The following is a 25962-nucleotide window of genomic DNA, read 5'->3' as shown; positions in this document are numbered from 1 at the left end:
AAGGGGACGGGGGAAGGCGGTGACAGGCTCCGAGGTGGGAGGAGAGGGGAGGAGAAGGAGAAGGCGAGGGGAGGAGAAGCCGCTGAGGGAAGGGGGGAGCGGGCGGGGCGGCGGCCAACGGTCGGCGGCGTGAGGGGACGGCGCTGCTGCCGCCTGCGGGAGGAGAGGAGGAGGAGGAAGGGAGAAAGGGAGGAAGGAAGGAAGGAAGGAGCTGCTCCTGCTGCTGCTGGACGTGGTGGTGGTGGTGGTGCCCCGGGCAGAGCCTCCCCCTCCCGCCGGGCCGGGCGGGGCGGGCTCCGCGGCCGCGATGTCTCAGGAGCGGCCCAAGTTTTACCGGCAGGAGCTGAACAAGACGGTGTGGGAGGTGCCCGAGCGCTACCAGAACCTCTCCCCGGTCGGCTCCGGGGCCTACGGCTCCGTCTGGTGAGTGCTGAGGTGGGGGACAGGGGGCCGCCACCCCCCCCCCCCAACCGGGGGGGCTCCTCTCCCACTCCCGGCTTTCCTCCGCCGCCGTTTTTTCTCCCCCCCCCCACCTTCGGTTCAACAGCGAAACCGCCGAGAAGCCAACGTCTCGCCTTTGGAATGCGCTGGGGATTGCACCACATGGCAGGTGGCACTAAAACAGCTTTTTTTTTGTTGTTTTTTTTTTGCAGGGGAAGATAATCACAGCCCAGCTCCCCCCCCCCTTGAGCTCACACGGGCTCGTTTCCCCCCTGCCTTCCCCAGTGCTTGGCAGGGGGAGGAGGGGATGGAGCCTGGCAGGGCCCCCGTCGCTTTGCAGGGCCCGGCAGCTCTCGTCCCAGTTTCGTTCAGGACCCAGTTTCTTGCAGGATGCGTCCACATGCCGGGCCCCTGCGTTGTGAGCTGGAGGCTGCTGGTGGAGGGGAGGCTGCGGGGGCCCTGTGCCCATCCCTGGCTTTCTGTCAGTGCATTTGCAAGCCTTGTTTCGTTTGCAACGTTAGGCCAAGGCAGGAGAGCTTGTTGTTGTGCTCAGTGACTGAATTACTGCAGTGTGCAGCCTGGAAAAGCAGCGTCCGGGTGTCAGGGCTGCAGCATTCAGCAGGGCTTGCAGCTCACGGTGTAGTCTTTAATGCTTACCTAATATGAACGCATGCCTCGGTTGTAGTTCCTCTGCTGAAACATGTTGGATCGTTAAATGTGAATCAACTTGGCTGCATACTTCATTTAATCTGAAAGACGAGGTCGCGTCTGAATCCGGTTGGCGTTTAGGCTTTAGCAGCCGTATGGTAAAGGTGTATGTAAGCGTTAGTAGATCGCTGTGTCCTTTTACTAAGAAATTTCGACACTATGAGCATTCTGCTTTTTATTCTCTGTCCTCTGGCTCTGTCAAAGTGTGATCAGAGTTTCCTAATAGGAGTGCGTAATGGTTGTACGGCTGCCGTGCTGCTGTATTTGAGCAGGCGTGCCTATTTTTCATTAACATAACGTGCAAATTCATATCGTAAATATCATTTATGTTTTAAGGATCAATGCATACTGGCCTCTGGTAATAAAAAAAAAAGGTTGCTTTGCATGTGCTGCAATTTTGAAGAAGTAAAGTTCTCTGCTGCTCTTTAGCTAGCTGTTAAAAATTGTCAGGAAGCTCTGCTTAAATCACGTGCATTTCTTAAAGCTGCTGTGCCCTGAGTATATAGCTGCTTATATGCCACAGAAGACAAAGGCTAAGCAATGTCCTTTCTGAGTTTTTTTATATTTGAAGGGTTTAGCTCTGGTGGGAGAAAGGCCTAGCTGATAAATACCCCTTTAAGTGCCACAGTTACATAACTCCCCGAGTGCAGTCGGAAATGGATTTGCTCCGTGCCTTGGCCATTGTAACTGAGGTCGGCCCTACACGGGCTAGCCCGTTCCCCTTCAGTTGTCCCCCTCCCCACAATCTCCCATTGTGCGCGTACCACTTCCAATGTTTGTTTTCACAACCAATAACTGAAGAGTTTGCATCACGAATTTCCTGTTTTGCTGTGTCAAAACTTTCAAAGATTGTGCAATTGTGTTCAGCCCCGATGAAACAATTTGGTATTGGAAGCAGTCGCAGACATGTGGCACATGAGCCTTAGCGCGGTCCCTGTTGATGGTTTTCTTTACGTCCTACTCAAAATGTGCTTCAGAAAAGATACTATTCAGGAAGACTAGTAATATAGAAAGTATGTCCGGATTAAAAAAAAAAAAAGCCGTGCATATATAGTTCTCTTTGATCTGTAATGTTGTTAAGCTGCAGCTGGTGATGCATAGTATTTAGGATGTTCCTACAATGACTTGCTCTGCTCTCTGTTCCTTTACAGATTTTTCTCCCTCTTCTCCCTCCCCCTCCTGCTCCAGGAATAAGTTACCAGTTTTATTTCAGACTTGGACTTTGGAGTACCTCTGTATTGGGACAGGAAATTGTGGGGTTTTAACCACCCTTTGACTGGTTAAATATACTCCCGTATCTATCTGCCTACAGCATTATTATATTAGAAGGCAATGAGATGCTTTGTTGTTTATTTAGTTGGCAAGATGAGGGATTTAAAAATGAGGTAATTCTGGAAAGTGGAAGAAAAAAATAAATAAAAAGAAGAATTAAGGCAGCAAATGAATCATTTAGATTATGGAGTATCTGCTGTATCTACTTTAAATGTCTAATGTAAGTACAACCCAGAATAGCCTTTTTTTAAAAAATATATATTAGGGTGTTCTGAGATGACTTTGTGTAGTCAGTGGATGGAGAAAGGCATTTTGTGCTGGCAGTTTAAGGCAGCCAAAGCACGTGCGTAAAGTTAGAGCAAATATTCTAGTGTTTTCTGGAATATCGTGTGCAGTATTGGGAGAAAGAGACTCAAACATCCCACCTGAGTATCTTTCAGTCTAGGAAAACTGAAAATGTAAGGAGCTGCAAGTAGGGATTCAGCAGCGCCAAGCCGTCGAGAAGCATGCCCTGTACGCTCAGATTGTTCGTTCCGAAGTCACGTAACAATTGCAATGGCATCTGTTGTGTGAAATATTTCATTTGTTCCTGCCAGCGCTCTGTGCGTTCGTGCAGCGCAGTCTGTTGCATGGAAAGGGTTTGGTCAAAACCTGTAGCGAGGTCTGCGCTAAAGCACGTGGGCTCCCGAAGCGCCGGTCAGTATACCTGGTGTAAGGAAAAGGAGGGGTGTAGGTGGCTAGGGGGTGCGGCGTGCCGCAGCGGGAGGCTGCGGGATGGGGACGGGATCGATCGGTGACTCAGTGGCGCTGGAGGCTCGCTGCGCCTCTCGTCTGTGCCGGGGGAAGGCTCTGCAAGCGGCTGCAGTTCAGCCGGTTCTGGGCTAAGCAAGCGGGTGTTTCGGTGCTCTTCGCCATCAGCTTCGCGAATGTGAAGGCAGATTGGGTGTGCTCCTAGGAGTTTATTTTATTCATGGTGTTGTTTTTTTTTTTTTTTTTTCAACAGTTATTTGTGCATCGTGTTGATACCTGTGCACGATAAGGCTTTTGGTTTAATTGCTTTGCAGGCTCTCTGCATTAACCTTATTTCCTTTGGAAAGGAATTGCACAGCTGAGACTCACCCCTCCTCCGAAACTTGCATAAAGGTCTTCCAGCCTTTCTTGTTCGTAAGCTGCCAGGCTGTGTAGCTGTTCTCCCCCTCTCTTTGCAGTTTTACCACCACTGACTCCGAATTTCCTGAGTATTAGGAAGACCCTGACATAATTCCCCTACTTTTAAGCTAATGGAAAGATACTATGGGTTTAAGACATCTTAAGACATCAGACTCTGGAGGAAACGACTAAACCTTAAACATCCCCTTCGTAGCAGTTCTGTGTGCTTTTTTTTAACCAATGTGTGTCTTTAGGCTTAGTAATCCCTTATCGAGGCGTGCAGGTGCCTCCGAAGTACGTGTGCAGCCTGGGGAAGTGCCTGCAAGGTGTGGTGGGTACGTGAGCAGTGGTTTGCAGGGAGTGGGATGGAGCAGCCGCGCAGGTGGCGGTAGCAGAACACACGTGAGGAGGGATCGCGTGGGAGATGGGCACGCACAGGAGCAGGGAGCAGAGCTCTGAAAGTGAAGGCTGAACCTGCTGGAAACTTCGTGGATTAAGAAATGAAGTGGGAGCGAGCACATCTTTGGTAGAGGGAGATTTTTTGCTGCAGCTTTTATGCTTTTATACAGCAGAACCCAGCGTAGCAGAGGAGGATTTACAGCTTCTTGCAGTATGTTGGGAGGGTAAATGATTGCCACGCGTTTATAGACGGATCTCAAAAACAACTGGCTTTGCTGATAAGCTCTTGGGTACTGCAAACTGTGTTTTGCTGTCTGTAGCTGGGGACGCGGGAGCTAACTCCAAGGGTACCAATAAAATGCTTCAGTTAGCTCGGGTCTGTGCACAGGCACTGGCCGTGAGCAGCGTGCCATTTAGCAAAAGAGTTTTTCCACCAAAATTGGCACTGTGATTATCTGATGTTTGAATGCATTGGACTTGTAAGTAATCTTGTGTGTGCTTCAGGTTCTCAGACTGCTACAGATGTTATTTCCAAGAAGATGTAAAATGAATCAGTGGGTAGGTTCCGTGAAGTGATTGCTTTATTCCAGCTCTTATGCCCTGGTTTCAGTTCAGGGTAGCTCAGGACTGGAGGTGGAGCTCGCTTAGTGAGGGAGATGCTGTGCTGCAGTGCTGTGTAACGAGTCATAAACTGTGGAAGCTGTGATAAATTCTGAATTGGTGTTGAGCTTGTTTTATAAGGGATTTAAAACTGTGGATCACACGGTTTTTCCCAGTTGGGCTTTTTTAGGTGCAGTACGATCAGTGTAATGCAGCTGTTTTAAGGCTGTGCTGAAAGCCAGCTTAGTGTGTCTTAAAATGTTTTGCAGCGTGACACCTGCTGTGTAGCTCCGTGTTCTGTACTTGTAAATGCCATCAGGCAGTTATCTGTATGGGCAAAAAATTACTCGGCGTGCCTTTATCTGTAGGGAAACAGGTTTTAGGCCTCCAACGTGGCCAAGTTTAGAATTCCTCTGACTTTGAGAGTAACTCTAGGTTGCAAACGCAAAGTAACGTGGTGTTTTCTCTCCTGGACTTGTGCACGGTGTCACTGCTGGTTAAATAACTTCTCATTCTGTGGAGTGCAGGTCTCCTTGCAGGTCGTAAATCTACAGCAAGCCGATGATTTGATACAACCCCAAAAATGTCGTTAAAAATAAGGTGAAATTGAGTTTCCTTTGGGCTCCCGAGTAGCTTGTGTTGTTTCTGGTGGCTCCGAAGTCGTCTTAGAGAGTCGTGTGGGAACCAGGAGGGAAATCTGACCTTGGGTGGTGGCTGTGAGGGCTGTCGGTGTGCGGGGCATCCCCTTCTCTTGGAGATGAAAGAGAAAATGGTGCACGCCGCCTTCTGCACCTGAGATATTTGAAAGCTGGTGGAGCTTCATGACTAATCCACAACAGCCTGTATTGAATTCAGATGACTAATCTCGTTTCTGCACCAAGTCCTAGAAAACACCTTGAGCATCGTTAAAATATCGTCATATAATTAGAGCCTGAATTAGGTTTGCTTGCACTTTGCAAAGTGGTAAATGTGAAGCTAAAAAAGGCGTTCTGTGTTCCTGAAGTGTTGCAGCTTAAATATCAGCCTTCCATGGGTAGATGAAAACTTGATGTAGGTCATCTGAAAGCAGGGTTACAAAATGAACGTGGCTCCTTCCACCTGTCCAGGCTGAGCGAGGTGTAAAGGATAACGCTGGTGCAGAAACAGTGATTTCTGGGCATCCTTTTAGGCAGCACGGTGTGGCTTCAGAAATTCAACTGTGGCAATTTGGTGCTGCCGTGATCTCCCTCCAGGCCCTGTTTTCGTATCTCTTCCGGAGGTTTCTTTGCACTGTGCGTGCAGGTGTCCCTCGTAGGGAAGGAGATGCCCTTCGGCCGCCGTGCGCAGCGAGCTTCTCCGTTCTCTGCAGGTCCCTGGGGAAGGATTGCAGCCTGCAGGAAACAAAATACAAGCTTCTTCCTAGATCTTGTAAACATCATATAGCAAGTTCCTTGAGATAAGTTATCTCTTTGCAAGCAAATCCCAATTAATGGCTTCAAGTACAGATGGCAGCTACATTTTTTTCAGATGGGCTTTGGTTTCTTGTATGTGCATCGTGGGGTTGTTCTAGGACCATTTTTGTGATTGGCTTTGGGCCTCCTATTAGTTGAGGTCCTTCACATTTTATGCTTATAAATGTGAAGCTTTCCTTTTCACTTGATGCTTATCAGAAATGAGTGCATACTGGCTTTTAAATGGAATCAGGAGTCCGGCCTGAATCAACGTGCAGCAGGAAAATCAACCGATGCTGCTCTTCTCTGACTTCCTCCCTTCCAAACTTGCCCTTTGTTGGTTATCTTGTATCGAGTGTAACCTTGATTTCACATCTTCTGCTTCTCCTCCCCTTTCCTTTTTTGACAAACCAGAGTTGGTTTTAGATAAGAACCTCAAAGAAGAGAAGAAAGAGGAGTCATTTAGTTCACAGCTAAATGCTTGCTTTTCCTCGGTTCCTTAAACGTAAGCCCTAAGCCCTGGAAGATTTGTGCAGCGTGTCGGAAGTTTAACATACGTCTTCATGTGCTTAAATGTTTGGTTGCTTCGAAAGTTTAAAGCTTTTGCTTCTGAGTTTTATAAAGAGATGATCCTCCAGAGGATGATTTTACGCTACAAAGTATTTCTATCAACTGCACTACAAGTTGCCAAATAAATGGCATTGGTCTTTGTGGCTTCTAAGAAGAAACGTTATTTTAATTCTTTTATTCTGCTAAAGGGACAAATTTTGGTAAAGTACAGCTAAATATCACTTACTCACGTGCATTTTTGTATAACAGGAATTTGGGATTAGATATGCTATACCTAACAGATTTGATTTCAGCTTCAACTGAGATTAATAACCGTCATAGTTGGTTTTTATTAGGAGCAGGCTTTGGGTTTTTGTATGGGCTTAAACCATCAGAGATGGTATCTTGAGCATAGCAAATTATTTTGTGATGAAGTGTGGTTTATGAAAGTATGTTTAAGAATACGGATAACATTTACAAGGAGTCTTCTTCCCTCCAGAGTTTCATGCTTTTATTTATGTTTAAAAGCACGCTTAGGAATAATTTTCATTGAAAAAATGGAGAAATCAAGTTGACTGAGACTCAGTCTCCACGTAGTTGCTGTCTGGAGTTACTGCCTGGGCTTGGGGGTGTTTATGAATTATTCACTTTGACAATTCGATTACTCTTTTTTGTAGCTCTGCCTTTGACACAAAAACCGGGTTGCGTGTGGCTGTAAAGAAGCTGTCCCGACCATTTCAGTCAATCATCCATGCCAAGCGGACCTACCGAGAGCTGCGGCTACTTAAGCACATGAAGCATGAAAATGTAAGTTAAGGGAGATGCCCTGAGAAGTTGGGCTGTCCAGTGGGCATCCACCAGGGCTGAATTTAAGGATCTCCTTGCACAGGTTTTTCTAAAACTAAGTATGAAGCTTGCAGTCTTCCAAGGCATTATGGTTGAAGAAAAGCATGTGGTGTTGTTGGTTTTAGTTTTTTGGGTTTTTTTTTAGATCAATTCTGAATTAAAAAGTCTAAGATTTCCTAGAGTAATTTGGAAGTTTCTGCTTAGCAGGTTATTGCTAAGGATTTAGGACACAGGTGCTATCAGTCCATTCTCCTGGTGTACAGTAAGCTGTAATTGCTGTGATGTTAAGTATTTATTAAAAAAAAAATACATATATATCAAGATTTGGTGTGTTCTGGAGGGTTTTACTTGTTTTGATTTCCATCATGTTATCATGTCAGAAGGGGATGGAGTAGATAGATGTTCACTAGATTCCTGTAAATAAAATAAGGATAAAGGGGGTGGTGGGGGTGGGAAATCAAGGTGTCTTTTCTTACAAGCCATCCATTATCAGCAGGGGAGCAAATGAAATAGAGTGTGACAGATGTTTTGTTGAACTATGTAATAAGCTGTCTAATCGTTTTTCAGTATAACTTCAGTTTGCTGTAGAAAATGGCTGAACAATTCTGTGTGTTTGTGGCATTGAAGACACTGGCATATTAATTCTGTATGCTGTTAGGAGCAAATACTGCCTGCAGCAGAGCAAAAAGTCTCATGACTTGCCCTCTGTAGAGCTGTCAGAGTGCCTAGAGGAAGGAAGGCTCTTGGTTTTCGTCCAAGCAAACTCCAACTTAGCAGGAGGGAAATAATGTTTAACAAGTGGGCTGAGCAAGCCGCCTACTTTTATCTAAGGCAACAAACAAACAAGCCTGGTTTCACTGGAAGGTTCTCCCCGGACGGTCTGATCAGAGCTCCGTCTTTTGTGGCAACGGTAGTTGTGTGTTGTGGCTTCTTAGCACCGCTGCCAGCAGGTGGTATCCCTTAAATCTTCCTGGCATTTCTGGCGTGGCTGACATAATGGGAACTTTTGAGATGTTTGTGCTATTTGCAACAGTATTTTCTCAGTGCCTCTATGTGATATGGTTGTCTTAACAGTAGAGATAGCATTTGATCCTGCTTAATATCCATCCCCTGGCGGTTGTTCTGGACCTTCTCACATACCTGAGATATCCTCCAAACTGTTGCAGAGGAAAGCTTTGAATGAAAGTTTAAATAAATAAATGAGTATCAGAGTATCGATCCATTTTGTCCAAGCTAATACAATTGAACAGTGGAAATTAGTTTGGTGCGACGAGTTCTATGTCTCGTATTCATTAATATTTTTGACATCAGCATTGCAATGGGCATGTATGTATATATGTATATATAATCTTTGAGAGTAAGGGATAAAAGGATGTTGTTTAAATTGTTTATATATAGAAATATTTGTTATCAGTTCATCATACCATCATCCGTCTGTGGGACGTTTATCTAGGTTGTGGTTTAAAATTTTGCAGATGCAGGGATGTTTAGAGCCAGTTCCGACAGGCTTGGTAGTGCTGTAAGTGCACTGACTGTTCAGGTCTCAGGTTGGAGGTAGAGGACGGGGTTTTGCACGGCGCAGAACACCGCAGAATATCTGGTAGGTATGGCATTTTAAGGAGCCTGAGCACAGGGTAGTTGTCTGTGTCCCGTATCGAGTCTGGTCATGTTGATCTTGAGCAAATAAACGGACCTGCAGAGCAGTCCAGAATGGCTGCGTAATACTTGCAGGCTCCACGAGGCCTCGTTAGCTTGCGTAAAGCACAACCCCGAGCAGATGTGAGCGAACTTGGACTTGTGTCGTGTGAAGAAGTTTTAAGCTTTGCGACAACCTAAAAAACTGCAAGGGGTATGCAAAATTTGGGAGTGGGGCTCTCCATCTGTTGGTGACCACACTTCCTTAAAACTGACGCAGTGATGTGCTGCAAAATGACTGAATTTGTGTTCGCGAAACTTGTTGATGAAAGATACGGGTAGCGTGACAGTGAGCTTTACTGTGTAGCAAGATAAAAACGATAAATGAAAAAGTTGAAGTCTAGGTGGCAAGGTCGGTTTTTGTCTTCTCATGCTAAACTGGGTTGATAACATTGCATTTTTCTGTAAATATCGATACGGAAGAGTTCACCGGAGAAAGAAAACATGAGAATTATTATGCAGGGTGGATGTTATAGTTTGAAGATGATGTCTGTCCAGAAACAGAGTTGTGATGTGTATGAGGAGAGGCAAAAAAGCGTTCATTCAGGTTCCCCAATGAACATGGAATCTAGAATATATAACATAGATTAGACAGAGGCTTTTATTGCCTACCTGCTTGTTCTCTTTTCCAAAAACAGTCTACCTTCCCTGAAATGCTTGGCTTTAGTTACTGGCTTAAATGTAACTCAGTTGGCTCTGACATCCTTGGCAAGTGTAAATGATGAGATTAAAAAAAAAACAAAAGTGCTGAAGGGGAACCACAGGAGTGGTTAGCTTCATACGAACACTTGAAGCGTTGCTGAAATGTTCATGGTGCTTATGTATCAAAGACAGGTGAGATTCAGACTTCAAGTATGAAGAAGGAACCCGTGTCTTTATCTCATATTTTCACCAACTAAAATATACTCTTAGGAGTAGGAAAAGAAGGTTTAAAAGCACATCATAGTGAAAATTAGAACATTTTGGACCAGATTTGGGTTGTTTTCTAAATTAAATCTAAATGACTAGAAGATACTTCCAGGTTAATAAGGAATAGCTGTTCATTTCCACGAAGTAGCTCATATATGCCCTTTTACCCTTCGCTATTAAAACAGTTTAGGTGTGAAAAGGAAAGGTGGAATAGAGGCTCGTAGGGCAGCAAATACAGGAGACAGTGTGAAGCTGTCTGCTCCGTGTGAAACTCGGGTCCTCTTTGCGTTGCACTGTTTTCCTGACTCGCTTTCTGGTGTAGTCATTATTATTCACTGCTTGTGCTGCAGATCCTTACTCAGTACACGTGGGAAAAATACAGTCTCCTAGGCCTGATTTAATGAGGAGTCACTGGTATAACTAAGGATTTAGCAGGAAGCAAACAGATTTCTGTCTGGTGTGTTTTCATTCATTCATTCCCTGAGCAAACTTCAGTCGTTTTTTGAAATAAAGTATTCTAAGCCAGTGTTTACACCTGCCTTGAACTGATTTATTGTGGCTCCCATTTGATGTTTTAAGTGGACGGCTGGTGTGAAAAGACACGTGTATTTTGACCTTAATGTTTTTGTACACAAGAATGTACGCTTGTGTCTGATCTTGTATGAATACTAATTTGTCTACATCTGAATGATTTGTGTAGTTGGAAATAAAACATCTAGTGGAATGAGTAGTTTTCTGTTCCACAAAGGACCTTATTAACTGTATCATGTTATGCTATGAATGTTTTTCACAGCTCTTTCACTTTACCTTTTTCTTTCTAGGTTATTGGTTTGTTGGATGTGTTCACCCCTGCCAAGTCACTAGAAGAATTCAATGATGTGTAGGTAACTTCTCTGAAGATTGCAACAAAACATCTTTTTTTTTATCTCCCATACCTCTCCCAGATTATTACAGGAATTGTTGTCACCTTAATTTGTCTGCCATTATTCTCAACCAGTTGTGAAATACAACGCAAAAGACACTTCAACATCCTACACTATTCCACTCTTCCAATTTGTTCACTCGTTTTATTAACTAGCGCTGTAGGAATTGATGTACTAATCTGCTACATCACGTAGTGTGTCATGACTGTATTTCATTCAGCAACATGCCTGGGACAGCCAGCCCTGCTAGTGGTGCTTCATAAGGAATTTTTATCCTAATCGTGCTGAAGAGATTGCTTCATAGCCTGTTTCCTTTTGTTCGCAGGTACTTGGTGACACACCTTATGGGAGCAGATCTGAACAACATTGTGAAATGCCAGAAACTCACAGATGACCATGTGCAGTTCCTCATATACCAAATTCTTCGGGGGCTGAAGGTACCTGCAGCTGTGCTGCCCGAATGTTGATAGCCTATCAGTGGGAAGTGCAAGTTCTTGATGAAAGTCATAGCCTCAGAGGTTCATATGAGTGCATAGAGGGGCTTCTGTAACTTTCCTAATGGATTGTAGGATAACCTTTTATTGTTATTCTTTCCTTCCATTCCTCTTTGGAGCTTTGTAACGGTAAAGCTATGTATAATTTCAGAAGATATTTGTGTACGCTCCTGTGGACTGAGTCTGGGAAGTTACGTAGGGTGCTGTCCTTTAATCTGCCCTGACTATGAATCTTCTATTTCTTCAGTTTCATTTTTTTCTCTCATTTCACTCATGGCAGCAGTGCTCATGGGTGTTCCTAAGGAGAGACCAAGTGCAATACCTATGTACTTGAAACCTACGGATGCTATACTTGGTTCCTCCTGCAGACAAGCTGTAGCATTTTTATTGCGTGGGATGGGGTAGGGCAGTGTTGTCTAGTGAGGAAATGAGAAGAAGGCTACTTGGACTGTTAATAAAATTTGTTATTTTGCCTTGCAGTACATCCATTCAGCTGACATAATACACAGAGTGAGTATTAACCATGAGATTACTTCCTGCAATGAACCAATGCATTTTAAAAATGTAACACAGAATTTTACAATGTAGTCCCTACAGAATCGAGAAGAAATTTTCTGAGAATTATTTTCGTTAAACAGTCAAAAGTTTAGCAATGGGAGTGGTTCTCAAGATCCTCAGTTTCTGTTCCTGTCTCTGTTTGAAAGCTTGTATCTTTCTGAAATAAGTTCTCTATTTGTTAAATACGCATCTACAGCACTTGTGGTGCAGTCAGCCTTTTATGTATTTTTGCTTGTATTTGACACTTCTGCATACACCAGAAGAGAGCTGATTCTGGGATGAAATTATTTTCCTGAGTACAGAGAGTTGAAAACTACTTGGAGTCTTATTTTCTACTTGCGTTTACATTTTTATCTACTTTAGACTTGTGCAGCAATGTATATACTGCCAATAATGCTGATGTTGTTTAATTTTTTAGGATTTAAAACCTAGTAATCTAGCTGTAAATGAAGACTGTGAGCTAAAGGTAATTAAATCCCACGTGACTAGTTTGACTGTGATCTGAGTGAATGCATTGTGGATGTCCCTTGGATTTAAAGGGGGAATTAATTTTTCTACCTTACAGAAATACTTTTGTGAACCAAACTAATCATGTCCTTCCCAGACATAAAGGGCTTTAAGGATGCTTATACAGAATTCGTGTTTCTTCTCTGGGGGTTCACATGTTTTTAATGAATCACTTTGAAAGTGAACAGTTAATAGCTTTAGTTTGGACTTGGTTGATTTAGAGACGAGATAACTAGATGTAATTCTGATTAAGTGCTGTGTTATTCTAGGCTGGTGTCTTTTAACAGGTCACGAAATTTAATTTCGTAATTCACTTTCGCAGTTGCACCACTCGTCCTCCACCCAATCCAAGAATTGCAAAGCAGTTAAAGCAAACAACTAGACGTTGTAGCACGGCAGTAATTGGCGGATGTCTTTTCTGTTCTGTAGATCTTGGATTTTGGCTTGGCTCGACACACAGATGATGAGATGACCGGGTACGTGGCTACCCGGTGGTACAGGGCTCCTGAGATCATGCTGAACTGGATGCATTACAACCAGACAGGTAGCGCGTTTTACTAACAAAGGGTTTCTCAGTTCCTGAATTCCTGGAAAAAAAGGAAGTCATCCTATGTACATGTTCCTTTCTGTTTGATTGTGTAAATCGACAGTTACGGTAATTACACGCCAGTAAGGGTGATTTAAAAGAAGGCACAGAAATAGTATTTGAACCGCAGTCTTGGATCAGCGTTATGAATCATTGTGATAACATGCACAAGACTTATTTAAAGTTGAACCTTTGAAATTGCAATCAGGAAAATATTGTCAACACTTACCCCTTACTTTTCCTAGCACAGTGGCTTTTAAAGTGAGTGAATGGAGTGTATCTGAGCAAGGAAAGGATGCCTTTCTAGGAAGCTGCTGGAAATGCACTTTAAAAATGTCTGTGATTATGGGGTGAAGAAATGCTAAAAATGCATATAAATGTCCCTTCCTTTCCTCTCTTTTTAGCCACTTCTTCCTTGTTACATCCTCCTGCCAGTCTGAATAGCTTCCCAGCAACGCACCTTGCTTCCCTAGAGTGCTTTCAGATCAGGCACAGAAAGGAGGAAAAAATACTGAGGAAGTTCTAGTACATGGGTGCACGTGTAGCAATAAAAAGAATGTGTTACTCTGGTTTCATACCTTACTACTTTTTGTCTTTTTTCTATTCTTCTTGCATGTATGTGGGCTTGTCTTGTATCTGTAATATAGGTGGTGGTTGTTGGGGTAGAATTTGTGTAAGATCATATACAAATTTATTCCTTGAGTCTTGAACGGGTTTCTTCCTCCTTGAGACTTTGTAGATAGCTCCCTAGCTCTGTGGTGTCCAATGCAGGTTACTTTCTGGAAGGAAAACTTGCCTGATGTAGCATTATGTTATCTGGACAAGTCTTAGCCAGGTGGTTATTGAACAGTGTCAGCTACCTTGCAGGTTGTTTCAACACCATGAGGCTACTGAAGCACAAAGTTGTTTGTAATTGTTGGATAGGGTGATTCTATCGAGACTTTATTTTTCTGCCTTATGTTTTTTTTATTTTATTTTGTTCAGTTGATATTTGGTCAGTGGGATGCATTATGGCTGAACTGTTGACTGGAAGAACGTTGTTCCCTGGTACAGACCGTATCCTTTACAAGTAATGTATTTTCTGTAAATGGAAGTTAGAGATCTCCACTTTCACATACTTCATGAGGAAACAAGTTCTGTGCTTTTTTGTTGGTTTGTTTTTTAAATTACTATCAATGGTTTCTTTCGCTCACAATATGATGAAGTGAGTTCTGAAATCATCACTGTGCAAAGTGGAAGAGGCAAATCTATTATTTTTTTATTGTCTTTTAGCATGACTAGAATTGTGTTCATCATCTTTGGGAGTTAGTTTCTTTTTTAGTTTATTTAAATTTATTTTTCTTTGAGGTTGTAGAAAATAACTGCTTGGAGTAGTCTGTCTGCTGTGAGTCCTCTCATGCTTCACGTTTCTAGCAAATGTTAAGCATCCCTTCTGGCCTCTCTTCTGCATCCTGGTGGTATGCTGTGAAAGCAGTGGGTTTGCAGATTCCTTAGTGCCAAGGATCTCATTCCAAACTGCTCGGCAATGTTTAGGTTCTACTTCCATGCTTGAGCGTAAACAGATTGCGAGCCTTCTTTCACTGTATGCTTGTACTGATGTGAAAGCTCAAACTTGAATAAAATCTCTTCCAAATTATTTCTGTGGTATCAAAGTGGGCTTGGTAGGACACTGGCAAATTTAAGCAAGCAGTTTGTAAGAGCTGGTGGTGTTTCTCCCCAGGAGACTTGATGCAAAGCGTTGTACTTAGAACTTGTGTTTTGTGGCTGGACAGACTTACAGGGGTAATTCACCTCCAGATGTTTCATTGCCTAAAACTGGGGTTTCTTTGCAAGAGAAAATGATGTTGCCCACCTTTTATTAAACTTAATTCTTTCAATTTGTTAATCTTATTATCTTTTGTTAATTTATTAGTATTTATGTCCGTTAATTGAAATATATTAGCATTTGATTAAAAGAAAATCTTAGTGCAGGAAGTGCTGGCCTTCTGTGTACTGTTACTTCTGGAAGGCATCCAGGTTCCAAAACTCCCTGGCAGGGGGAGCAACTCAACACAGTTCTGACGCTTTTATCTCTCCTTTTGATATGCTCTAGCTTCATCATTTTTCTCTTTTTATGCCTGTCGTTCTGTAATCTCTCTCCAAAGTTGTTGAACTCGCTGTACTCTACTGTTTAGTTAACTTTGGCATATTTTTCTGTTGTCAGGAATAGAAGCAGACTAACATGAAAGTGGCTAAGAAGCTAGAAAAAAGTTACTTTCTGTCAGCTGATTTAGCATTTATATTTTGGTGTAAGCAGATTTTTGTTTTTTCAAGGGGAAAAAATTAAGAATTTAATTTGTTAAAATACTAGCAAAGTTCTTTAAGCTATTGATGTTATTGCATCCTAGTAACAGTGACATTTTACAGTTTTAAAAATCTTGATACTTGCAAATAAGATATTTCCTAATAGGATTTGAAACATATAAGAAATGTCTCACAGTGTGTTCTTTATGACTTGAAGAAAGTTCTCAGGCTTGGAAGATCTGTTTTGTTCTACAGCAGTGTTTTTAGCTGTGAACTGTAACTAATAATATCCACAAAGCAAAATAAAGTTTGCTTTTACGACAGAAATTAGTCAACTAGTCTAATGTGACAAAGTAAATAACTTTGATCTCCCTAAAGATGTTTGTGATTCTTCACGCTAAATGTTCAACTTCTTTTGTAAACGGTAGTAACGCTTTTGACTTAAATGCTTTTTCTGTTCTGAATTGGTTAAGTTACCAAAGATTAGGCTCAATCCTTTTCTATCCCAGGTGAAACTCTGTAGTACTTACAGTTCTTACAGTTTGCTTGGTTGGTTCCTACTTCAAGTAATGTGTGTGCTGCTTGGTCGTGAGGTTAGAATGGTAAGGGGAGCAGCGTTTGTGGTTATGAATCTTGTTTGTGCATCTTACACTTATCCAAGAATCTAGAAAGGCACCAAGCTATCAGCTTCCACTCCAGTTTTGCTGACGTCTAAAGAAAAGAAATAGAAGTAAGATAACGGTAGGCTTTTTTCTTCTTTCTTTCTTTGTCTTTTTTCTTTTTGAAAGTTTTAATAATTTTCCAGATCTGGATCCTGCTGAGTACTTCTGGTCTCTTGATGTAGTTTCTTCGTGCCACGGATGTGCTGGGGTCTGTGTTGCTCCTGCAGTGTCACTGCACACTTGCTTGCAAACTGGAATGCTGAATTCTGAGTGTATTTACCATGCTTCTGGTAGCCAAGGATACGGTATGTCCAAATCCTCTGCAGTTCTAGGGAATTTGTATTCCAGTTGAAGGCAATGTGACCATGTATTTTGGGTGTTGAGGAAGTTGGAAACTCCTCCCCTCCAACAACTGGGAAAATTGACATTCTTGTTGCTTTTTGGTGCCAAGATAATAATTTTCTCAACTCTATAGCTTCACATTTCCTAAATGAAATAGACAGTGACTGAGCAGTGCCTTTTCAGTATGCTCAGGACAATCATCCTCTTATTCAGGTGGTTCTCTGACTGAAATACTGCTCCCTTTCACCAAGGATTTAGCAGAAGTGATGTGACGTTATTTACAACCCACTGGGTATTATTTTACAAGGCTTAGAGATGCGCCCATTACTTGTAATGGGCTTCAGAACAAGCAAAATGTACAGCTTATTTTGTCCGGTAAGTAACAAAGTTGTATTTGGAGCTGATGGTCTTCGACACTCTGTATGATGGTTATGTCTCTGATAAACTAATGCTGAATTTAATGTGAAGGCTTGAAGGAACTAATCTGTGGAGATTCTGAACATGGCTGTCGTTGGCTTAAAGCAAGTGTTTTGGATACTCTTAGAGAAAAAGAAAAAACAACCTTGATCTATATGGGCTTAGCTTTACAGGGTTATTACAGTATTTCTAACTCTACTGAATGTAAACAAACTGAATTGTTCCTATTGTCATCTACGAATGAAAGTATTTGCATGAAAGATGGCTTTCTAATATTGGTCAAATCTTTGCTAGGAGGTGGAAAAGGTTGTGGGGAAGACTAGTTAGAGACAAAAAATGAGGTAATAAAACTCAGAGTCCTTCAGGATTTTAATGCTGGACTTTCTTTTTATCTGTTGTATTCAAAGATCAGTTTCTGTTAAAAGTGTATACTCCTGATTTTTTTTACAGCTCCTGTAATATGAATGATTCATACACAAGTAGGAAAGTTGACTTTTGTATTAAAACGATAATGCACAAATAAGAAAACCTCGAATGTTTTGTACTAGCTTAGACAACTTTGTGTTTCTGTGTATTTTAAGTTGACTGTATTCCCTTTAAACTCTGAAGAATATTTCTTTAATTATTTTTGTTCAGTAGTATGGGAACTTCATCATAACCAGCTAGTCTGAAATTACATATTCTTCTGATGCATCCCGTTTTTGCCTGTGGTAGCAGTTGAAACAACTTTTGTCCTTTGCTTTGCCTGGATAAGCTCTTAGTCTTGCAATGCCTGCTACTGGTGCCGATGGAAGATCGTTTTCTGAATTTCAGAACCACTGAGACTTGTCAGTTGTCGCGGGTACCTTGGTGATGGCATTTGGGGTTTGCATGCTGTGTTTTCCTTCTCCATGCACATTTTTTTCTTTTGCTTTGTATTTACTAAGTGTTTTCTCTTGTCTGTAGTTGCTTATGGCTCACTTCCCTAGAACCTGGTAGGCCCTGCAGTTAAATGAACGCTGTAATTCAGCAAGTTATAGATCGCAGACATAAAACTAGATGTAGCGGTTCAGTTTTGGCATGCTTGTAGCAGTGTGGGTGACACGTTCTGTGTTTCCTTTTGTTTATCTGAGAAGACACTGAAGCACATTACACGAGTATCTTCCCATAGCATGCTGTCCCTGGGGATAAGAGCTGACAGCAAACTGGGCAACAATACTGTTGGCATGCCTGAGGTACACGATATTAAATACCTTTAAAAGAATTTAAATATTTAAACTGAGGTGTGAGATGTAACATCTGAGGGATGCTGGCAGTCCTAAACTTGCACAACTGTTTCTTTCACAAGAGTCAGTAAAAGGTATATGGGCTGTTTTAAGTGGCACAGAGGAAAATCCAATTTAAATGAGCTAATTATGGTTAGCGTAGCACCCCTGCTCCTTCTCCTGCACCAGTAGATACAGTGATTTCATTTAAGCATTGATAACTAGGAGTTGGCAATTCAGCTGCTAAGCTAAATCCCGTTAGATACATTAGATTTACTCTGAGGTTTTGAGTAGGTAGGAGTTGGCCAAGCAACTTGAGAAGTGAGAAATTAGTTCAGCTGTTCTGACAAAGTACTGCTTCCAGGGGCTTTACATTTTATATGGAAAACTTGAAACCAAGATTTCCATTAAGATAAAGGTTTTAGCAAAGTATTGGCGATTTCCTTCGTATACGGTTTGCCAGTATCACAGGAACGCTGCATTTAAAAGAAAAAGCAACCCCCAAACCAGTCCCTTGGTAGGTGCAAAGATGCTTTTACGTAAGTAGTATGTGAGTTAAAAGATGTTCTCAGAAGGAATTGTAACTGCATCTGCAAACATCAGGAAGACATTAATCCCAGAAGAAAACATTATCTAGTATATAGACTGCTTTTATTGAAAGGAAAATTTGTAACTAGCTTGATAGGCTTTTGAGGGCAAATATAAACATTACGGACAGTCTGGAATCACCAGTGGGGTTTGAAGGACAGCACGGAGGATAACTTGGAGAAGAAGGGAGATTATTCTTTTAATGACTTTAAAAAGATACCTCCTTACTATCCGGGGTTTTAGACACATAACTGTCTTTAATGTTTTTTTCATCGAGCGTGTGTTTTGTCACATATCCCAAATACTGATTTTTTTTTTTCTGCCTATTTAAGAGGGCAGCTCAGAATGGTAAGTGGCCTTGTGGAGGCTGTTTCCTGGATTAAAACACTCTTTGCATCTGCAGTGCTGTGACCCAAGAGCTTTCTACAGAGGAGAGATCTTAGATCTGAGCGTGCCTTGTGCTTTGGGTGCTTCTCGCCTCCTGCCCTGCAGCAGCTGGAGGGAGCCAGCACCCTCTGCCGGCCGCAGAGCCCCATCCTCCAGCGGCTGCTGTGGGTGCGAGGAAGGGGTCCGGGATGCCAAAAATCCCTACCGCAGCAAAGCTGTAGGTGGTGAGCAGGGTCCAGTCACGTTCTTAACTCTCAAATTTTCTGCGTGGCTGAATTATCTTGTAAGGTATTCACAAAAGGCCTTGACTTTCTTAATACTAGTGCTTACACTTTTCAGTCTTCTGCTTTGTCTGTCACTAATCCAGCCTAATCCTGCTGACTGCTTCTACTTTGGTGTGGGGCTAACAGGGTGAAGTGAGCATGTAAAGCCATCCTTTGCCAGTGGGGCAAAAAGCTTGGGCTTGTGCTCCGCGATGGGTAGGGATGCAGTGACCAGCTCGATGCATGTGGTGCATTGCTAGTCGAGTTGTTCAATCTGTCTAATACAGATGGAGCTGCGTTATAAGTGGGTATGCAATTTTGTTCGAGAAGAATGAATACAGTTTGCTTAAAATAGCTTTTCAGTTGAGGCCTTGGCAGGCATTAACTTTCAACATTAATAGGCTGATATTTTGCGCTTTTCATTTTGATTTGTCCCAGCATTTTCCTTTATGGTCCATCATTAGATATTGATCAGTTGAAGCTCATTTTGAGACTCGTTGGAACCCCAGGGCCTGAGCTTTTGAAGAAAATCTCCTCAGAGTCTGTGAGTTTACACTTTGATTGTAATATCTGCCCTTTCGGAAGTCCCAAGTTTGTGTGTTGCCCTCCTGTAGTCTGTCTGTAGTATATGTTGAGATTTCTTTTTGTATTTTTCTTTTGTCATTCTTCACTCTTGGATGGCTTTGAGTTCATATGCTGTGTGTATCTGATCTTTATTTCTGTTAACTCTGCCTGTGGTATGATTTCTTCATTCCATATTCTGTTTTTACTGCTTCGTGACTTTTTTTTTCCAGTTTGTGGGTTTATACTTTGTGATATATTGTATGATCAGATGCTGCTGGGAAAGTATTTTTCACAGCTAAGAACTTGAGGCTTGTCTCAATTATTATTTCTCCAGATTGCCTACCCAAGGATCTTTCTGGGGAGGGAAACTGAACAAGAGCAAGTGTTACCTTCTAGACATGCACAGTCCCTTCTGTAGTATGGTTAATTCCTGAAACACTGCTGCAACCATCTCAGGCTTTTGTAGCATAAGAGCTAAAATGCCTTTTAGGTGCTTTTACGTGTATGGGGCCCTTTTGTCAAGATAATCACAAAAAGCTTTCTACAGCCTCCTTTTTAAAGGACAACATCTACTTCCAGCCATATTGCCATGTCCTCATTGTTTTAATCTTGGATTGTGAACTTCTGCAAAGACAGTTTTAAATGGCATTCGTTTTTTACCCGTTACTGGAAGTAAAGTGCAGAAAAGGCAGAGCAAAGGATGGCGTAACAGCACAGATTAATGAGTCAATCTGTAGTGGGCAATGAACTCGTTTACAGGTAACTGAGGACGTACTTCAGCAAGTCGCTCGCTGCTGTTTCTGTTAAGCAACAGGGTCAGCGTGGTGGAGAGCAGTAAGATAATTTTGTGCTGCACCTCATGTTCTTTCTCGTGTAACACTTACGGTAAATGTGAGGTTAGCCTTGAATTACATTTCAGGAAGGTAGAAGTAGCGCAGGTTGGAACGGATTGGTAGATTGACCGAATATCACACCAACTTCAAACATCCAGGGGCGTCTCTTGGAATGGTAGAAATGATTAACGCAGGTCACTGGGGCTGCCTGCGAGCTGACCTTTTGGGACTCTGAGGAAGGGTAGGCTGGTATTTGAAGTACAGCAGATTAGTGAGAGAGACAAGCTTTAAAGGTTGGCTAGGTTAAGCAAAAGATTAGTTTGTATGCGTAAGATTTAAACGATCTTTTTTCTTTAGTATCGTGCAATAAAAAGAATAATTGATCTTAGCCAGGTTCAAATCAAGAGCGTTTTTTAAAAATGCAATAAAGTATTGTCTCTACTAAATTTTTCCATTGTACAGAGATAGCAAAACTATTTGAGGGCCTTAAATGTGTCACTGTAAGAAATTCTGTATTTGTTTTTCTGCTGCATTACTTTGGTATCCTCTTACTTTCTCTGTCCTGTTCACTGGCATCAGCTAACTCTTATGTCTTATGCAATGCTAATGTTTTGCTAATTTTGCACTTATTGCCTTCTGTCACTTCGCCCACATATCAAAGTGCATTCAAAGCTGTTTAGAAGGAGGTGTTAGTTGTAAGCTGATTTCACTTTGCACCACAAGGAACTTAAATACTTTCTATGCAGGAAGAAAAAAGCTGGTAACTAGTGTGGAGGATATGATTTTTGTTTCTGTTCTAATTCTGTTCTCTAATTTCGTTTTCCTGAGGCTTTGTGTAGCTGCAGCAGCCTAGGAAAATTTTTGAGGAGTAGATTCATCCAAATAAAATGTCTACTCCAGTGGCTTAAAACTGCTGGGAAATGTGAAAGCAACCATGTTGTAGTGTAATGCTAATTATGGCAGACAGAAATACTCCTTTCTGTATTGACGCTGTTACCAACTTAATAATTCTCCATTGTTTTAAGTGTTCACTGGTGCAATTGCTAAACTTTCACAAGTATTTGATGGGGAAAAAAAAACAGTAGACCCTGCCTGTTTGGCATGTGCCTTGTGATTGGCAGAAGAGATGCTTTGTATGCAGCTGTTTTCTGTTTAAAATGGTTTTTGCACTGTTTTTAACAAAGCCCTTGACTAGGCACTTAAGATATTAACCAGCTTCAGCAGATCATGCGTCTGACGGGAACACCCCCTGCATATCTCATTAACAGGATGCCCAGCCATGAGGTGAGACCTGAGCAGATGAGGGGGTGGTTTGCAGGGCAGGTCATCACTTGCAGCGTTTGCTGCCTCTGTAAATGATATGCTCGCATGTGGCATGGGGTGGGCGATTAACTACTTGTTCTTCAGCGAGATTCTTGTACTAAATGAAGACTTGAGATTTGGACAGTGCATACTCAACCACAGCCTTCTGAGACTCAGGAGAACCTGGAAGTGAGTTGGTTTTGCACTGCGTGAAACGTGTGGCTTACCGGCAGACACCATACTGCACGCAGCCTTGTCGGGACTCCAAGGCAGTCAGCTCCTGCAGCACCTCTCTGCTTCTCAGTCTTGCATGAACCCCAAGTAATGTCAGCTCGTGCTCCACTGTCCTGAGTGGCCTTTAGCTGGGAAGGGATAAGATGGGCTTAGTAAGTATCAGAATAAGAAAAGAGGCGGCAAAGTGAGGAGACAGACCATAATAAGTTGTGCTTCAGGATGATTGAAATGTACTCTGTCTTGGTGGCTCGATTGTGTTATACTTAACGGAGTATTTGTTTCCACAGGCAAGAAACTACATCCAGTCTTTGTCTTACATGCCGAAAATGAACTTTGAAAATGTGTTTATTGGTGCCAATCCACTAGGTAAGGCTTGATTCTTTATTTCTGTTTGTTTATTTTTTAAATGTGCTCTTCCCGGAGCTGAGCCTGGCATGTCCTGGGATACTAAGACTTTTCCTAAAGTTTTGATTTGGCTGCAGAAGTAGGTCAGAACAGAGATGCATGCAATTTTTCAGTTTACAAAACACGTGTGGGCTGTAGGGTACGTGGGAAGCAATTGTGGGTGATGGGTACCTCCTGAGAAACTAGATATTCCTCATGTACCTTGGGCTTTTATGAGCTACGTTTCAGAACAGTGTTGCTCGCACAGCTCACTATGTAAAATTCTCTCTTTTCTCTTTTGGTGCTTTTGCAGCTGTGGACTTGCTAGAGAAGATGTTGGTACTGGATACAGACAAGCGAATTACTGCAGCGGAAGCATTGGCTCATGCCTATTTTGCTCAGTACCATGACCCAGACGATGAACCAGTGGCAGACCCCTATGACCAGTCGTTTGAAAGCAGAGAACTTGAGATTGAAGAATGGAAAAGTGAGTTTGGGGGACAGGAGGGAGCCTGATTCTCTCGTGGTCCATGTCATAAGCTGCAGTTCATTTAAGCCATGCTAGTTAGAGGCGCAAAAGAAGCTGATAAGAAATGTGGACACTCTGTTTGTTCTGAGGTCCTTGCAGTGAGTGAATCTATCACCCACTGCACGTAATTAGCACAGTCCTTGGTAATTACTACTTAGGAGTATACAAGCATGTAGGTGGCACAGTTGCTCATGTCTTTGTTTTTCAGCTGCATCCATGTCAATGTTTTGGAAGTATCTTTTGTGTGTATTAGTCTCGGAGGTGGTATATCCATTCTTTTCTTTTTCTTAATTAAAACTTAGTTGATTTTTTTTAATGCTGCTAGAAAGAACCTTTGCAATCATTGCAGGTTTTCTGACGTGAGGGATGTCTTTAGCAATCCGTATTAAGTTTCTTTCCCACTTTTACCACCAGGCCTGACTTACGATGAAGTAATCAGCTTTGTGCCGCCACCGCTTGACCAAGAGGAGATGGAGTCCTGAGAACCTGCTCTCTTCTGTTTGTCCCACTTCACTGTGAGGGGAAGGCCTTTTCGTAGGGACTCTCCAAATATCATTCAAGTGCCTCGTCACAACAATATTCTCCTTGGTGGAGGGGTTTTGTGTGTGTTGAATCGGGGAGGGTGGGGGGAGGGAAGAAAGCTGAGTCTATGTAAACATGCTGCATGCTCTTGTATTCTGTGTACAGCCTGGGGCAAGCCTCTGAAGACCTGTTCTGACTGCTCTTTAGTCCTCCACAGAAACAGTGCTCAAACAGTTTGCGCTGCTGGGGCAAGGTGGGGAAGGTGACATTCAAAGTTTGGTTGCAATCGTTGCCATTTATCAGTTGTTCTACAATTAAGTAACCTCAAAATAAGGGAAGTTGGTTGATAGGCGTAGAGACTCCTCTGTTTTCTTCAGGAGTGAGGGTAAGGTTGAGGGATGTCCTTGTTCCATGCCAGGGGGCTGATCTACATCCAGATCTGCCTGGCACAGCAGAACATACAGGCTTTCTGATGACTGATTCTTGGAACGTGAAAAGGTTTTGTTTGAAACTGTAAATAAGTTTGTGCCTTAAGTGAATGGGGAATGAGGGGAAAGAAAGTCTGGAGAGGAAAATCTGACCCTGCTGTTTTTCAGGGTGAAGGCTCCCAGATAGCCAGGCATGAACTGTATGTATTCAGGAAATAACTTTCCGAGGCAAAAGCATCTTGCCTTGGATTGGGTATTCTGTGTTTTTGCCTCTTCCCCGCTTCTCGTTCTGAGGCTTCCCAGCATTAGTTCTCAGGAGACAGAGGCTGGAGAAGATTCTTGCTAGCCACATGTTGTGTATCTTGTTCTGTGAAAGGTGGGATTGGATGTTCTTGCATGTCGTAGCTGTATGTGCATGTAGAGCTGCTTACTTTTTGTTACTTCTTGGGGATGGCACTGGGGCAGTTAAATCATCAGTGAACAGTTTCACTGAGTACCTCAGCCAGTGCCATGAAATCACAGCATCCTTCCTCTTGTGTTGCAGCTCGGTGTGAAATACCTGCCGTGGTGGAGGCTTTGGTGAGAAAAGGATAAAATATACGGCACAGAAACACGCACCTTTTCTTTAGTTCTGATCTTCTGATTTCAGAGGAGGAGAGATTGGGATGGAGGGTTTCTCATGAGATCAAGTGTAAAAAATGTTCTTCAAAGAAACAACTATGGCATCTTGTGCCAGAATTTAAGTTATTTCCTGAAAAGATTTTTTCCTAAAAACGTTGGAATCCAAAGCAAAGAAATAAGCATGCATAAAACCACAATCTCCCTTTCACTGTCTATATCTATAAATATAAGTATTTATATATATAAAACTAACATTTACTAGAGGATATTTTACCATCTCTGATAAGAGCTTCTTGGCTGTTTTTTAGCAGGTCGATCTCTGCTTGAGGAAACAGGAGAAAGGAGTATGTTTGAATACAAACGTGGTTCAAATATTTTGTATTTTACAGGTCTCTGCATGAACTTAATGCCCAGAGTTAGCTACTGGCAGAAGGGAGGTTTCTCAGCATTTTTGTGTGCTAGAACTATACCTGGGGAGCTCAGGAGCCCAGTTTTAGGACTTGCGGAGGAGACCTTTTTAAGACATTTATCTGTTGCAGGCATCCTGTGCAGACAGCATACCCGTGTATGTGAGGAGAAGGGCTTTTGCAGTATTTTGTATTCTTGTTACCTATGGGATGGAGAGGAAGTGTTTGTAGTGTTTTTACCACATGTTTGAAGAGGCAGCACAAAGGGATGGGACACGAAAAATAAAGCCATCGATTCCTCCTAGGCTACTTTCCAGTGATCTCTTCAGGTCAAACACTTTATAAAAGTCTGGGGTGAGACGAACAGAGAGTTATGCCATGCTCTGGGGTAAAACTCTCCTTAGACCAACAAAATCAAGACAAAAAACCTCCCTTTTCTGCTGGACCGGCAGTCCAGGTATTCAAATGAAAAATGTAGATATACTCTGTAAACCTACAGCAAGATTATTTTTATCAGCCATTTTATGTGTAGATGCTACAGTGTGATTCCATGCGGAAATATTGCTACAGATTTTTAAAAAAAAATATAGACATTGTGTGTGCGCGTGTGTGTCTGTGCGTGTGTGTGAGTGGGAATGTTTCATTCAAAGTCCGTACTCTAAGGGGAGCCCATGTGGCATGCACTCCCTACCTGCAGTGCAATGCTGTTCAGCTGCCTGGGGACTGAACAGGAGGATGCACTTCAAAGAAGAGATCTGCTATTTTGTTTCTATCCATGAATTTTGCTGTAATTGGTTATGCCAGATAAGATGTCACAATACCACTGGTTAAAAATAAAACCTATTTTTCAGATTTATTGCGCTGATGGTACTTCAAACCTCTTGTA

General features: G+C 42.4%; 1 protein-coding gene across 3 annotated transcripts; it reads left to right on the top strand.

Moving 5' to 3' along the window:
• Positions 1–86: 86 nt before the first annotated feature.
• Positions 87–25932, top strand: MAPK14 (mitogen-activated protein kinase 14). Of its 3 annotated transcripts, none has more exons than XM_083812318.1 (12): positions 87–423; positions 7226–7355; positions 10820–10878; positions 11247–11358; positions 11896–11925; positions 12392–12439; positions 12910–13024; positions 14051–14122; positions 19717–19796; positions 22473–22551; positions 22883–23056; positions 23513–25932. In XM_083812318.1, the coding sequence occupies exons 1-12, from the start codon at positions 308–310 to the stop codon at positions 23578–23580; spliced, it is 1083 nt and encodes a 360-aa protein (XP_083668444.1). In that variant the 5' UTR covers positions 87–307; the 3' UTR covers positions 23581–25932. The 3 variants fall into 3 exon arrangements, with proteins under 3 accessions (XP_083668444.1, XP_083668445.1, XP_083668446.1); XM_083812319.1 differs by lacking the exon at positions 19717–19796 and adding an exon at positions 21854–21933 and having other exon boundaries at positions 89–423; XM_083812320.1 differs by lacking the exon at positions 14051–14122 and having other exon boundaries at positions 97–423.
• The last annotated feature ends 30 nt before the right edge of the window (positions 25933–25962 follow it).

Source organism: Anser anser (assembly GCF_964211835.1).
Source record: "Anser anser genome assembly, chromosome: 27".
In the NCBI taxonomy this organism is placed as follows: domain Eukaryota; kingdom Metazoa; phylum Chordata; class Aves; order Anseriformes; family Anatidae; genus Anser; species Anser anser.
The sequence above is the reverse complement of the archived record's forward strand: the minus strand, read 5'-3'. Positions and strand labels throughout refer to the sequence as shown.